Source organism: Actinia tenebrosa, unplaced genomic scaffold (genome assembly GCF_029948245.1).
Source record: "Actinia tenebrosa isolate PJP-AT-01 unplaced genomic scaffold, QUT_ActTen_1.0 PGA_scaffold5__44_contigs__length_20552954, whole genome shotgun sequence".
Taxonomy (NCBI): Eukaryota; Metazoa; Cnidaria; class Anthozoa; order Actiniaria; family Actiniidae; genus Actinia; species Actinia tenebrosa.
The window spans coordinates 19483139-19496107 of NW_028292582.1; the positions used below are offsets into that span (position 1 = coordinate 19483139).

At 39.2% G+C, this 12969-nt stretch overlaps 2 protein-coding genes and 1 long non-coding RNA gene across 3 annotated transcripts in view; 1 reads left to right on the forward strand and 2 right to left on the reverse strand.

Moving 5' to 3' along the window:
• Positions 1-124: 124 nt before the first annotated feature.
• LOC116298990 (uncharacterized) lies at positions 125-11309 on the forward strand. The gene is made up of 3 exons (XM_031707592.2): positions 125-458; positions 7313-7657; positions 7869-11309. Exons 1-3 carry the CDS (start codon positions 167-169, stop codon positions 9893-9895), a joined length of 2664 nt encoding a protein of 887 aa, XP_031563452.2. The 5' UTR covers positions 125-166; the 3' UTR covers positions 9896-11309.
• On the reverse strand, positions 3205-5430 carry LOC116298991 (uncharacterized). The gene is made up of 2 exons (XR_004197401.2): positions 4865-5430; positions 3205-3484 (listed from the first exon to the last, which is right to left on the reverse strand). It is a non-coding gene; the product is annotated as an uncharacterized LOC116298991 (long non-coding RNA).
• The window catches only part of LOC116298996 (presequence protease, mitochondrial), an 18318-nt gene continuing 16627 nt past the window's right edge, over positions 11279-12969 (reverse strand). Inside the window, exons 28-30 of the mRNA XM_089037560.1 lie at positions 12694-12808; positions 12059-12192; positions 11279-11953 (exon numbers count right to left, since the gene is read on the reverse strand). Of these exons, the coding sequence (XP_088893686.1) occupies positions 11848-11953; positions 12059-12192; positions 12694-12808 (355 nt within the window). The 3' untranslated portion in view covers positions 11279-11847. The remainder of the gene's footprint in view (positions 11954-12058; positions 12193-12693; positions 12809-12969) is intronic.

Genomic DNA, 12969 nt, shown 5'->3' on the forward strand with positions numbered 1-12969 from the left:
ATTGACGTGATATTCCTTGCGTTACAGTTTAAAGTCTTTGTAAGATAATCCGCGAAGTATTGAGTTACCCTTAGAGCCGGTATAAATCTGACGGATTCGGAAGAACTTTGCAGCATTCGCTAGACATCCACTGAAAACGAAGTATCTAGAGCAAAGTAAAAAAAAGATGGACTTTATTCAAATCCTTATGCTTTATCTCGTTACTGTTATTGAAATATCTACCGGAAATATTCCCAGAGAGAATATTTCACTTTCTCCTTCAACATGGCCTCAAGAAGAATACCTAAGGTTAGAAACGATTTCTCTTAGAAAGAATCCACGGCCGAAGCCTCTGGCTTACAGTGACACAAAGGGCTTAGTGGCGGGAACGACTAGTGCACTCGCGGTACACGCGGGAATAGACGCGCTACGAAAAGGCGGGAATGCGATGGATGCTTGTTTAGCAACAGCAATGGCAGGTAAGGAAATATTTTTGTTAAAATTACTTCTTTTTGATTTGTTTTTGGGGCGCTGCCAGCTGTAGCTCGGGCCAAAAAACCTTAGAAAACTCGCGCCGTCAGTGATGAAGTGGGACAGAGATAGAAACCGGCTTGCGGACAAATTCTAAAAGTTGTTTTTCTAATTAAATCAAAAACGAATGCATGAATCGCCATGTCCTGAAGATGGATTCGTGCCTTCTACAGGGCTATTCTTTTCACTTAACTCAATAAAAGTCGAATGTTTGTAAAATCAAAAGATATAACTAGCTAAAAACTAGTGTGAGCTGCGTCGGTGTTTCTAATGAAACAGTAATGATGAAAAGGTAAATTATACACCGTGAAAAGATGAAAAAACTTACTGACGTTTCGGACGCTAGTCCTTCGTCTGAGTAAAATCAGATAAGGGCCAGCCGTGTAAATCAAAACTCGCTGATTTTCAAGCGTTCCTTCCTCTTTGGGCTTTTAAATCTACACAAAAAATCCTTCCCAGCATTCGACCCAGTATACTTTTCACAACTATTAAATTTACTGAACAAAGTATATGAACTAGTTTTCAGCGTTCTGACCGCCTTCTACACATTCCTGACTAATGAAGCTCATTGGAATGAGAAAATATGTACCCTGAAGGAAGTCAACATGTTCTTAAGTTGATCGCTTCGCAGATAAAAGTAATAATTAATGTTCTACGTTAGTAGACTTGCAGCTCTAAGGTCACAGTAGATTTCAACAGCCCTTCAAATTAAAACAGACCGCTAATTCCTTTTTTTGTCCTTGGAAAGACACAAACCCATTTTCATTCTCTCATTTCGTTAGTTATTTCGTTTTCTCCATCGGTTCTTCGTTTCTCTGTGAGTTAGCCGTGCCATTGACATTGATCAGAGGTTGTTTAAGGGTTTGATAAATTAGTGCTTTGTTTTGTTTGTTGGATTCAACACGAGTTTTTAGAACAACAATGATCTTCACAGTCTGTCTGGCTTACAATGACGTTAAACTTAAAAAGATATTTTTGATATTTTACGGATTTCCTGACCCTTTCTTTGGACTCTGTTTTTGACATCATTTCCGTGACTCATCGATAAAAAGGGCCATTTTAGTCTCACTACATGATATTACCACGAGATAGAGCGATAAACAAAGCTAAATATACTACAAGATATTTGGTTGCTGGCCATAAATGTTTGGAAGGTGTTCTGTAGGGAGATTTCGTCGTAAGCTAATAAGTTTTGTCGGGGGAAAATGCGATTTCTCCTGGCGAATCCGGCGATCACACACGAACCACTGTTCTTGCCATACTTTAGTAAATATTTTGAAAACGGGGCCTTGACTAACTATTTTTTGTCGTTCTTCCATTAGGCCACTTTCGTAGCATTTCGTATACATCTCTACCCTTAACCAATTCTACATCCATTGTGTGCAGAGAAGCACGTAGACGCTGTCTCGGCCTTAAGTTTGTCCAGGGATTTGATAGCCAATGCTCTCCACTCCTAATGCAATCCCTGAGAACATAGGGTTCGTCTGTTTAATACCAAAACGAACTATGACCGACCCAAGACTCCTTGTTAAATATTCTTATTACATTTTCAACGATTTTAAATTATTGAGTATAAACGATTTGTAGGCGTATATGCGTATGATAAATTGACAACTCCCTTTTGAAGAGGCGGAATTTTAATAACATAGAAATATATAGCATAAAAAAGAAGTGGTTGACGTTCAAAAGTCACGTAGTAGATTAGGGTCTTGCGAATATATGTGTAATGAGTTGTCGGGGTTTCGTCAAGTTCTTTTGAGTTAAAGTAGGTTCAAGACCTGTTCCGACAAAAACAAAGTGCGATGATGCATGTGTTACGTGTGGAAGAAGAGACCCTCAGTCGTCAAGTGATTTGTCCGAGCGAGGATTGGTTGTTGAAAAAAACTTTTCATTAAAAAGCTCCCGTTTTTCAAGTTTCCTGCCATCTATTTGCTATTTTCAGTTCTTATTTTCCTTATTCTTCTTCTTGTTCTTTCGTCATCTCTTCACTAGTCTATTTTCTTGTTCTTCATCTTCATCTGTTCTTATTCTTGTCGTTCTTCTTCTTCTTGTTCTTTTTTCATCTCTTCACTAGTCTATTTTCTTGTTCTTCATCTTCATCTGTTCTTATTCTTGTCGTTCTTCTTCTTCTTGCTCTTTTCAGCTTCTTCTCTTCTCCTTCTCTCTTCCTCCTCTTGTACTATTTCTTATTCTCATTTCTTCTCCTTCATCTTTCATCCTTTCTTTCTTCTTCATATTCGTCTTCATCACCTCCCCTCACCTCTTTTTTCACTCCTTTTGTTTCCTTTCCTAGTTTTCCTATTGGTTTGAACTTACTCTCTGCGTCGTACTCAAAATACAGCAATCGATTTCCTTCTAATTGTTAATATATATCAAAGAACCATTTCATTTATTTTTATCCTTGTCCGACGAAATGTTTTTTTGTTTTTGCCAAAAATAGACTAGAAAAGAAAAGGTCCAGAAAATTTTCTAATCATGTAAAACTACAGTAGTACTGCCGAGATTCTTTCACGGAAGACCCTTTTAATCACATTCCAGTCGTTGCCAAATTAATTGCAATTATTAGTCTATGACGGGCGGAGAGTCTAGACATCGTGGAAGACCCACTTGTTAGTACTTGGCGTGCTACCGTGTTGATACCACGTCTGCGTCCATTTAACGTTTTCGATCCCACCCAATCACAAACCTGGAACATTTGTTTTATCTATTAACTATGTTTTGACAGAGCTCATGCACCTTTTTACAAGTGGGTGGACGAAAACCTGAACTCAATCTAAATGTAATCCGAATTCAGAGGAAAGATCTCTTATCAACTGACACGCGAGACTATTTCCAACTAAGCTAGCCACCCATCTTTTCCGGTTCTAAGATCATTCTACTTGTATTCTCCATTGAATCGACCTTATTGACGGCAGTATTTTTGTTCAAGCTGTGAAGGTGTTCACTTTGGCGTCCGGTCTGGGTGGTAACTAGGCTGCAAACGAAAAACAGAACCGATTTGTTATAGATATTATGTTGGTAACCTTCCATCGAGAGGTTTCACGGAAGCTTTGTCTTGGAGAAAACACAAGAAAAACCTTTGGAAAATAAATACCGTTTCTCCATTCAATCCAACGTCTTTGAAATACGATTCTTTGTTTGCTTATTACAGTAATATATATATATAGTCTAAACCTACTATTTTACTGTAACGAATCCTGTGCTTTGGCTGTTTGAGCTGATAGTGGTCTATAATTGATAAATCACTAGTAGCACAGGTAGCCCAAGCTTGGTTTCTGTGGTGTCCTGTTATAAGGAAATGTATGGGGATTCATCAAAAAAGTCAATAAAATAATTGAAACGTGAAACCAATCTTGGGCTACCTGTGCTAGTGCCAGTTTTAAAAACCACACCCATGGCCGCTAACTAGCGTTTTCAACCGAATTTAAGTTTTCAGTTGTATCCATTTATATGACCATTCCTGTCCACACGTAGCGTTTTCGAACCGCTAAGAAGACTCCTCAAAGAAGAAATTCCGTTTTCAAATATATCCGGATACGTGTGGACAAGACCTTCGCTCATGACAATCATCGCCAGAAAAAGTTAACGATGTAATTACTCTAATTAGGATATGTCAAATACCTTAGGATTAAATAGAGTTTATTAATTGTACAACTTCATCGTCTCGCCCCACGGCAGACATTTAACTGACACTTGGAAATTAGATTAATTGAAGGACGGAAAGATTGTACATAATGCAATTGACAGCTTTTCTAAACTCACGCGAGCGGTTCACCACGCATTTTTGCAAAGAATAACAAAAAAAATTGGTTGATTGCGCTCAACAGAACTGTTTTGCTTGACCACTACAGCGTCCCCCATTTTCAGGTCAAATGAAGGACGGTGAAATTTTTAAGTTAATTAAAAAATTATTTAAGACAATTTCAAATTAAAATAAGAGTATATTACTGACACAATGCGCGGTTTTCTGAGGGTGCATTATCCAGCGATAATGCACGGATGCTCGTACCTCTTTTTACGTAACATATACACCTATTTCGAAGATCGTTGTCGCACCAAGAGCCTCAAGTAACAAGCCAAGGCTCCAGAGAACGTCGGTACTTTTAATTATAATTTAATTATTCATGGTTCATGCAAGGGGCTATAGCTCTACACTAATTATCATCTCAAGCAGCCTTGCTTGGAGCAATTTGTGAAGTCAATAAATGAAAATGCACCACTAATTACAGCTAAATGTACCAGCGTTCTCTGTGGTCTTGGCTTGTTGCTTGAGGCTTTTGGTGCGACAACGATTTCTGAAATAGAGTATATACGAACGTTATATACGAACATTATACAAAGTGAAATTACGTACGTTGCTATCTGTTATCTTGTTACCATGGACATCAATCGGTTGCGTCGCAAGTTTTTTTTACTAGAAACATTTCTTGTCAAAACTCTGTACTTCTAGTACCCAATAGAGGTCAATAGCAAACATTTTCTTGGTTAAATGGCGGTCAATCGTTACGTCGATTGCAGGGGATGACTGCACGGATTAGATCTCCCGAGCCAAAGGCTCTGCCTTGTTTAAGCCTTTGACGCCAGATCGAATAGGAACTGATTTAGTAGTTGATTTTTACGCTGGCAGGCAAAACCGGTGAACACGGAAAAAACCGTCAAAGTAGGTTCGCAGGCTACCCTCAAAACAAAGTTTTGAAGTGGAGTGGAATGAACCTTTGGAAACTCCATAGAACAAAGCTATTGTTTTGCATTTTATATTGAATCTTACCATCACGTGTTACTGACCGTGCACAATGGACCAAAGCAAGTATGGCTGAAAATACTCATTTCCTTATTATTTTCATGTATGAACATTTTGAAAGCGAAAACTTTCATTCCCTAGATACAGTTAAGCCTTTCTAGATGATAAATAAGAAAGCATTAAAAATGGCAATTTCCTTTTCAATAAACAATTAATATTAATCATATAGGATTAATTAACAAATAATTCATATTTTTAAGGGGGGGGGGGGGGGGGAAATTCTATATTCCCTAATATTGTGAACAAACGGAGCAACTTTTCTGTGCAAGTCAACGTCATATAACAATGGAAAAAGACGAACAAAAACATAGAATAGGTTTCCAAACCATTCCAATCCATTAACTATGCTCAAAGCACAGGAGAGAACAAGCTTCTCTACTCACATATGACCCTGAGCCCAGGAATGGCATAACGTGTGTTGCATGAAGAGTTTGCCGCGTAGGCTTCTCTCGATGGAACGTGCAGTGGAGACGACCTTGACTTTAGATACAGTCCACGTTCGAGCAATAAGCGTGTGTCATCGACCTTGTTTTATTTTTGCGGTTACTACAAGTACGTGTAGCATTTGCGGTCTGTCTGAAGCTATTTTACGTCATTGGGTCAAATAACTTCGGGGATTTAACTTTAGGTACGCTTATATTTTCTGCGGTAAAAAACACGCCATAGTATAAACACTCTGGGCGGTAGGTCACGAGAGAAGCAAGAGCTTAGGCACACGAGGCACACGTCGCTGAGAGATTCTCGTGCAGTTCGAGTGCTCTACAGCTTCTAGAACTAATCAACAGAGAGAAACTAGCTGTATTTTAAAAATTTTATAAAAATAATTTTGATTATTGGCGCGCGTGTTGTCCAGATCCTGATATTAACTCGGTAGCGCGAGCCAATCAGCGCAAGTTGTGTGTTATATCACACATATTTTCAGTTGTCTTGGCACCTTCTTTGTTCATTCTGGTAACGCTATTGCACAATTACGGCCAGACAAAGTAAATTCAAATGGCAATCAAATTAGAATATTTCGATGGTGCTTTTTGGCGGGAAAACCGCCATCTTGGAATTTGTGACGTCACGCAAGTCAAATAAGGCTAATTTTTTGTCCTTATCCAGAGGACGATCCATGCCAGGACTATGCCATGCTCAATTTGCCGACAAAATTTGAAATTGTGAAGATTATTGACGCTTTATTTAAGAGCATGTCAGTAGCAACCTTAAATGTTATAAAAAATTAATTCAAAACATCTGGGGACTTCCTAACGAGGTGTTGAGGTTAACCTATTTGAGATATCATTAATCTTTCAACCACAAACCAATAAGCTCCGCACAAACAGTTTGATGAACTTGACAACAGATAAGTTTTAAGATCAAAAACACATGTTTTTACGTGGAAAAGGAAATTGATTTGAAATTAATAACAGGTGTTGAATTCTTCATGTTCTGTTTGCGTTAAAAGTATAGTTCGATTTTTAAAGTGGCTATCACCCTTCAAAATTTAAATCTAATTTATCTGCGCCAGTAATGTTTTGTATATTAAATGATTATTCTTCATACGTCACAGCATTAGCATAACGCATGGAAAAACCTTTATAACTTTAAGAAGCCTCGTTCAAACTATATAATTTTTTCTGGTTATTCAACATCTTACTCAACGTAGAATCAATACTGTGAATATTGTCAGAAGGGTGATAGGCACTTTAAATCGAAAACACTGCAGGGTAGTCATGCGTCAGTCCTATTGGACACGCAATTTCTCTTAAACTTTTTCCTTACTTACTTTCCAGACACATTTACTCAGGGTTGGCCTCATTTCAGTTTGTCCAACGATGCAAACACTTTGAAATTCCACGAACCGTCACTTGAACATGACAGCACACATATATTCAAAATAATTCCATACGAAATCGAGGAGGCGAGCCCTGAGTTAGCGAGAATTCGAAACTGGAGTAAATTCTAAAGAATCTGGTTTTAATTAATATATATATGATGTTCTTTTTCGTGTATTTCCAGAAATTCCCTTGACAGCGGGAGCAACAGTTTCCTTCGCCGGGGTAGCAAACATTCTTTACTACGATCACGTGACCGGAAGAGTTCACAATCTAGACTCCGGATGGAAGATCCCAAGAAACAGAAACCAGGAACAGATTCCGTCGCTGGAGACGCTGGGAGACTCAGTACTAGTCCCAGGGTTCCTTGCGGGCATGTTTGAAGCGGCTGAGTTCTCGAAGTTTCCGCTGAGTACATTACTTGAGCCCGCGTTGTTCTTTGCTGAGCAAGGCTTAAAGGTGCCTCACAGTTTGAGTAAACTGATGAAGCAATACTACAACAGGCACACGCTACTCAAGACTGACAAAGGCGAGTAGCTTTACATGACTTTATCTTAACATCGCGGGTATGACATCACGGTCACGTGGCCATTCGTCTGCACTTCATATTACGTCATAATATGCATGCTACGTCATAGCGACCATGTTGGTGGTATTCACAAAAGTTCACTTATTTTTGTTGTATTGCTTCGGTATTTAACTTACGATAGAATTTTCCCTCTTTCGTTTTGCTTTCTTAGGTTCAAAAATCTTCACCAATCCACAAACCAACAAGCCGTACGAGCCAGCCGATCTCTTCCGTCAGCCACAACTCGCCAAGTTCATCCGAAACATCCAAAGACACGGCAAAAACTACTTCTACCGAGGCAAATGGACAAAAAAGTTGTTAGGGACGGTCCGAAAACACGGGGGTTACATGAACGCTAATGATATGGCGCATTACGAAGCACAGTGGATTGAGCCCGCGAGGACTATGTACAACGCATATCACGTGTTTACAACCGGGGCAGACTGGGGAGGAGTTGAGCTGCTGGAGATGCTCAACATAATGAACCTTGCAGGATTGACGCTATCCAACGATACCTATCTGACAAACGCGACAAAGTTATTATCATTAATATCTATAAGCCGATACAGCCAGTTTATATCTGCATACTCGCATGCCAATCCTGAAGCGTGGGGCACATTGCACGAATACTTTCACATTGACTCCAGCCGTAAAGGAAGAATGTCCAATGCAACGGCAAAGCTGATATGGAACCGCCTTAGCAACCAAGAGGGATTTGACATGATTAGTGAACTGATCCACGAATTATTGACCAGTGTCCCGGATGTTGACCGACATCGAGAAAATCGTCGTGGATCGTCGGGGATTGTTGCAATGGACAAGGAAGGGAATGTTTGTTCCATGGCCCACACGGCCAATTCTAAACCGTGGGGTACTGGGCTCTTTGTTCAAGGCGTGGCACTGCCTCATTCTGGTGCTGTGTTACGCGACATGGTGTCACGTGGTCAACCAGGAAGTAGAGTTCCTTCGGGACTTCAACCTGTGATTGTCTTCAAGAAAAATACAAACAAAAAATCTACCTCGTATTCATTCTCAAAGGGTACTCTTCTGCGCATTGAAAAGCCCTACAAACGAGAAAAAAATCAAGAAATCCTCGAAATTAACAGCAAAATAATCAAAAAAGAAATATCTGCACCAAAACAAAAGTCAGCCGTGAAGCAACCGAAAGAATTGCTTTCCGACACTTTGAAGAAAAACAGCAAGAAAGGGTATTTGAGTATTGTGAATTTGATCAGAGGACAAGATAGCAGTGAGAAACCCCATGGGATTGATGGGGGTAACCATAAGCCCAACCCTACTTCAGGACACGAGATGAGTACGATGGAAGTAATCAATTCAAGTGTCGTAGACACAAACAAAACTGAAAATCAAGAAGCTGATAATATCGAGGAAGGAGTCAACGAGAAGAACGATTCTAAGAAAACTGAAGTTAAGAATGAATGGGAAAGGGAATGGAAAAATCATTGGGAGTATGAACTTGAAGAAAACGAGAAGGAAAACGAATTGAAGTATGATAAATGGAAAGAAAATGAATGGGAAAATAAGATAGAAAGAGAACCGCTTGAATCTGAAGAGGAAGAAAATAAAAATCAAAACGGGAATGAATTGACAGACTCAAAATATGAAGAGGAACCTGAAACGATCGGGGGTCTGTTTGATATCAATGAATTAAATTCCGACTACGGAAAAGATACTTCCACCAAGACAGCTTCAAAAATTTCTTCCTCTCAATACGCAGTGAAGAAGTGGTTTCGAAATTTTGTTCAGAAACTGCTACAGCAAGAGAATAATAAACTCCCTACTGGCCTAATCACTCGTAAAAACTACAAAAAGAAGCGAAGAAATAGGCAACTCAAGCCGGCGGCAGCCTTGTCAGTGAATGGTCAATCCGCAACGGAAGCCATTTTACAGTACATCAACAATCTCCTTGACAACGAGATGGATGCAAAACAAGCTTCAGAAACGCCCATGTTTTTTTCTTCGACACCAGGCTCCCTTCGCCAGGACGTGCGACTGGAGCGGTTCTCATTCGACCAAGACGTCATCAATGACGTCAGGTCACGTGGACAGAATGTCCGCGAGGTCATGCATAAAGTGAGTCGAGTTATCGCGGGTTTTGGAGCGGTGTTAACAGTGAAGGACAAAAGAATTTACGGCTGTAGTCATCCTGATAGTGAAGGCTTTGCAGAAGGCCACTGACAGGACTCGACTAGCGAGAAAGATATTACTAGAAGTTCTAGTATGTATGAATAACGATTGATTGCATACTCAGGTTTAACCTCGTATCAGTGTCTAAATATTCACAAATACCAACGGTAAAGTAAAGAATGCACAACCTCAACAATACAAACACTTTGAAACTCAATGGATCTTCACTGGAACACATTATTATTCTGCAGAAAATCGAGGCTAAGCCTGAGCAACAAAGAACTCAAAACTAGCGTATTGAGAAGAGGAAAGGTTTATAAGTTAGGCCAAGGGAAGTGGAAGATCAAAAAGTAGGGTCATGACTTTTAGGCTCGTCTTGGAAAATGCACGGATGACATTAAAAGATTATAAATCTGTGCCAAAAATTGGACGTCATGAGTCTCCAAACCCTTCTCTACCTCATGCCAAGTGTAACTTTTAGTTTGGGCGCATTGTTTTCCCATTTCAGACCACGTGTCATTCTCTTGAGAATAACATTTTTTGTTTGAGTTGCATCCATATTCATGTGTCTTCTCATGCGCAACCGTTAAACAAAGAAATGATACTCTAGGGAATGACACGTGGTCTGAAATGGGAAAACATACGCTCACGCTAAATTGGTCTACTTACAACTAATTTCTATTCTAGAATTCAATTTCCTACTCATCCATCCATGTATATATCTCTGTATTACAAAATATTGGACAAAAAGTTTGAGATATAAAGAGCGCGCTGATTGGCTCGCTTACATCAAAGGACAGATGCTCCTCAAAAATATTTCATAAAAGCAACATAAACGGCTGCTTGTGTCTCTGCACTGTGATATAAACATTCTGAGAGCTTTAAAGCACTACTACGTCTCGTGCCCCTAAGCTTGCTTCTTTCTTGCTCTACAGCTCCCAACCTGCTTATATCACAGTACAGAAACATGCGTGCACGTTTTATATTTCATAATTATCAAACTCATGAATAATTCATGAGGAAAACACAACAGAAATCACGACCGTGAAGAGTGTTGTAAATCTGATACAAAACTGTGTTCATTTGCATAAACTTTAAGTTGGATTTTCTTGGCCAAAATCACTTTAATTTTGAAAATTTTAGTGAAACACAAAGGAACTAACCTAGAGTTTGATAAGTCATATACAGTATTCGTGTCCGTGTTGTATCAGATATACAATCACTCGGCTACGCCTCGTGGTTGTATATCTGATACAACACGGCCACTCATACTGTATATATTACCTAATGCATATAATAAACAATCACTGTACTTATCATTAAGATATATCATACATTACTGATATATAGGATTGTCATGGCAACACATATTGTTGTCGAGATGTGCTCATCCCAGTCATATTTATAAAGAGAGTATTGACTACATACAAGATATATGTATATATAAAGAGGTTTTATTTAGTTATGATTGTCGCTCCTCAAGTGACTCACAGTTATATAAAGAAATCTCATGGTGTTTATTTCATTAAATGGAATTTTTTTTAAAAAGGTTTCCATTTGTTTGGACGAGGTCGGTACTCATGAAGGGACATGTTGAATCACGGGACAGTAGTGGGCTCCTCTTCTACTAACAATACCTTCCCTTTTTTAAACCAAATTTTCACTTAACGAATGGTCAGCAGGAAGTGTAGGGGAAGGGGGGGTAGGGATGGAGTGTGGTAGGGGGGGGGGGGAGTAGCATTTGGTGACTGGGACATGAAAATCAACCGATATAACTTTAGGGGTCATCATATCTGGGAGGCAAAATATCCATGGGCCTGGGATATGTGACTTGAATACGTCCCTAGCAAGGGTCATCAAAATGTCCTTGCTACATGTCCCTTCGTGTGTACGGACCTACAGCAATACCGGGATCACTGGGCGACAATGACACGATTACCTTACGACAGCGATACGACTGTCGAAGTCCTGCGTCATCTGAGTGATCCATCTTTTTTCATATTCTACAGACTTTCCTTACGTATTGTCCAACTGCTATCTTTGGCTGTTAACTCGTTTTCAGGCCCCAGTAGAGCCACTGAGTCGTATTTGTCCGAGGTAGACAGGTACCTAGAATGGAGTAAGCCACTTTCTTAAAATCCAAGTGAAAACAGCTTTTTCTGGCTCAACTTTCAAGTTATAAACATGAAGTCTGAAATAAGATGTAATATTCACCTTCTTGTCACGTCTATCAGATCGTCACGCGTGACAGCAAACAACCTGTCACGCTGTGTTTGTCTCATTTCGTCTGTGACTCCTTGGGTGAAGTACAGTAGTCCTCGATTACCGGGTGACACAGGACTGTCAACCTACGAATCAACCAATCAGAAGTGAGTATTAGATGACTAGGGAGGGGGGGGGGGCTAGGGAAAAGAGAGGTGCGGGGAGGGTGGGAGAATATGAGCCAAAAATGACTCCAAAAAAACTTAATATTTTAATGATGGTATTTTATGAATGAATGAATGAATGAATGAATACTTTATTTAAGGAGGAGACCTCATCACCCTTAAGTGCTTTTCATGAGGGACCTCCAAAAAAACAATACATAAGATTACAAGCTAAGATAAAACTATAAAAGTGATTTCAAAATTACATACATAATAATACAATAATACCGCCAATATAAAAATATTATAAATACATTTAAAAAATTATCACATTACTTATTACATACTAGAAAGATAATTTTTCTTAAATATCGTATAAGACTTAGAAGATTAAATTGTGTCTGATAGAAGATTCCATTCATTTAAAAACATATAACTAGATTTTGATTTGCCCCAGTTGGTCTTTACTAAAGATAAACTTACCGCTGCAAAAACAGAGAGCTTTGCTTCATCAATGTCTTGTTCAGTGAAGTTTCCTTCCTCTGCCCACGTGATCGAGTTATTGAATGCTGCTAATGTATCGAGACTATTGGGATCTCTAAACAAAACAATCAATGTAGCATTAAGAGTTTTCATTAGGAGTCGCAGATCTATCTGAGCAAAATTCTCCAGCTTAAACTACCATGATCTTCTCCTATTATTTCAAGACTTAATGAAAATCCTGCCAGGACTATCTCGGGCTAGCTCTTGATCTTATAC

What these genes read in the sequence shown, in the direction of transcription:
- LOC116298990 (XM_031707592.2), top strand. Translation starts at nt 167, where the DNA reads ATGGACTTTATTCAAATCCTTATGCTTTATCTCGTTACTGTTATTGAA. An exon ending in TTTAGCAACAGCAATGGCAG is followed by an intron (nt 459 to 7,312) that starts GTAAGGAAATAT and finishes GTGTATTTCCAG; the next exon opens with AAATTCCCTTGACAGCGGGA. An exon ending in GCTACTCAAGACTGACAAAG is followed by an intron (nt 7,658 to 7,868) that starts GCGAGTAGCTTT and finishes TTGCTTTCTTAG; the next exon opens with GTTCAAAAATCTTCACCAAT.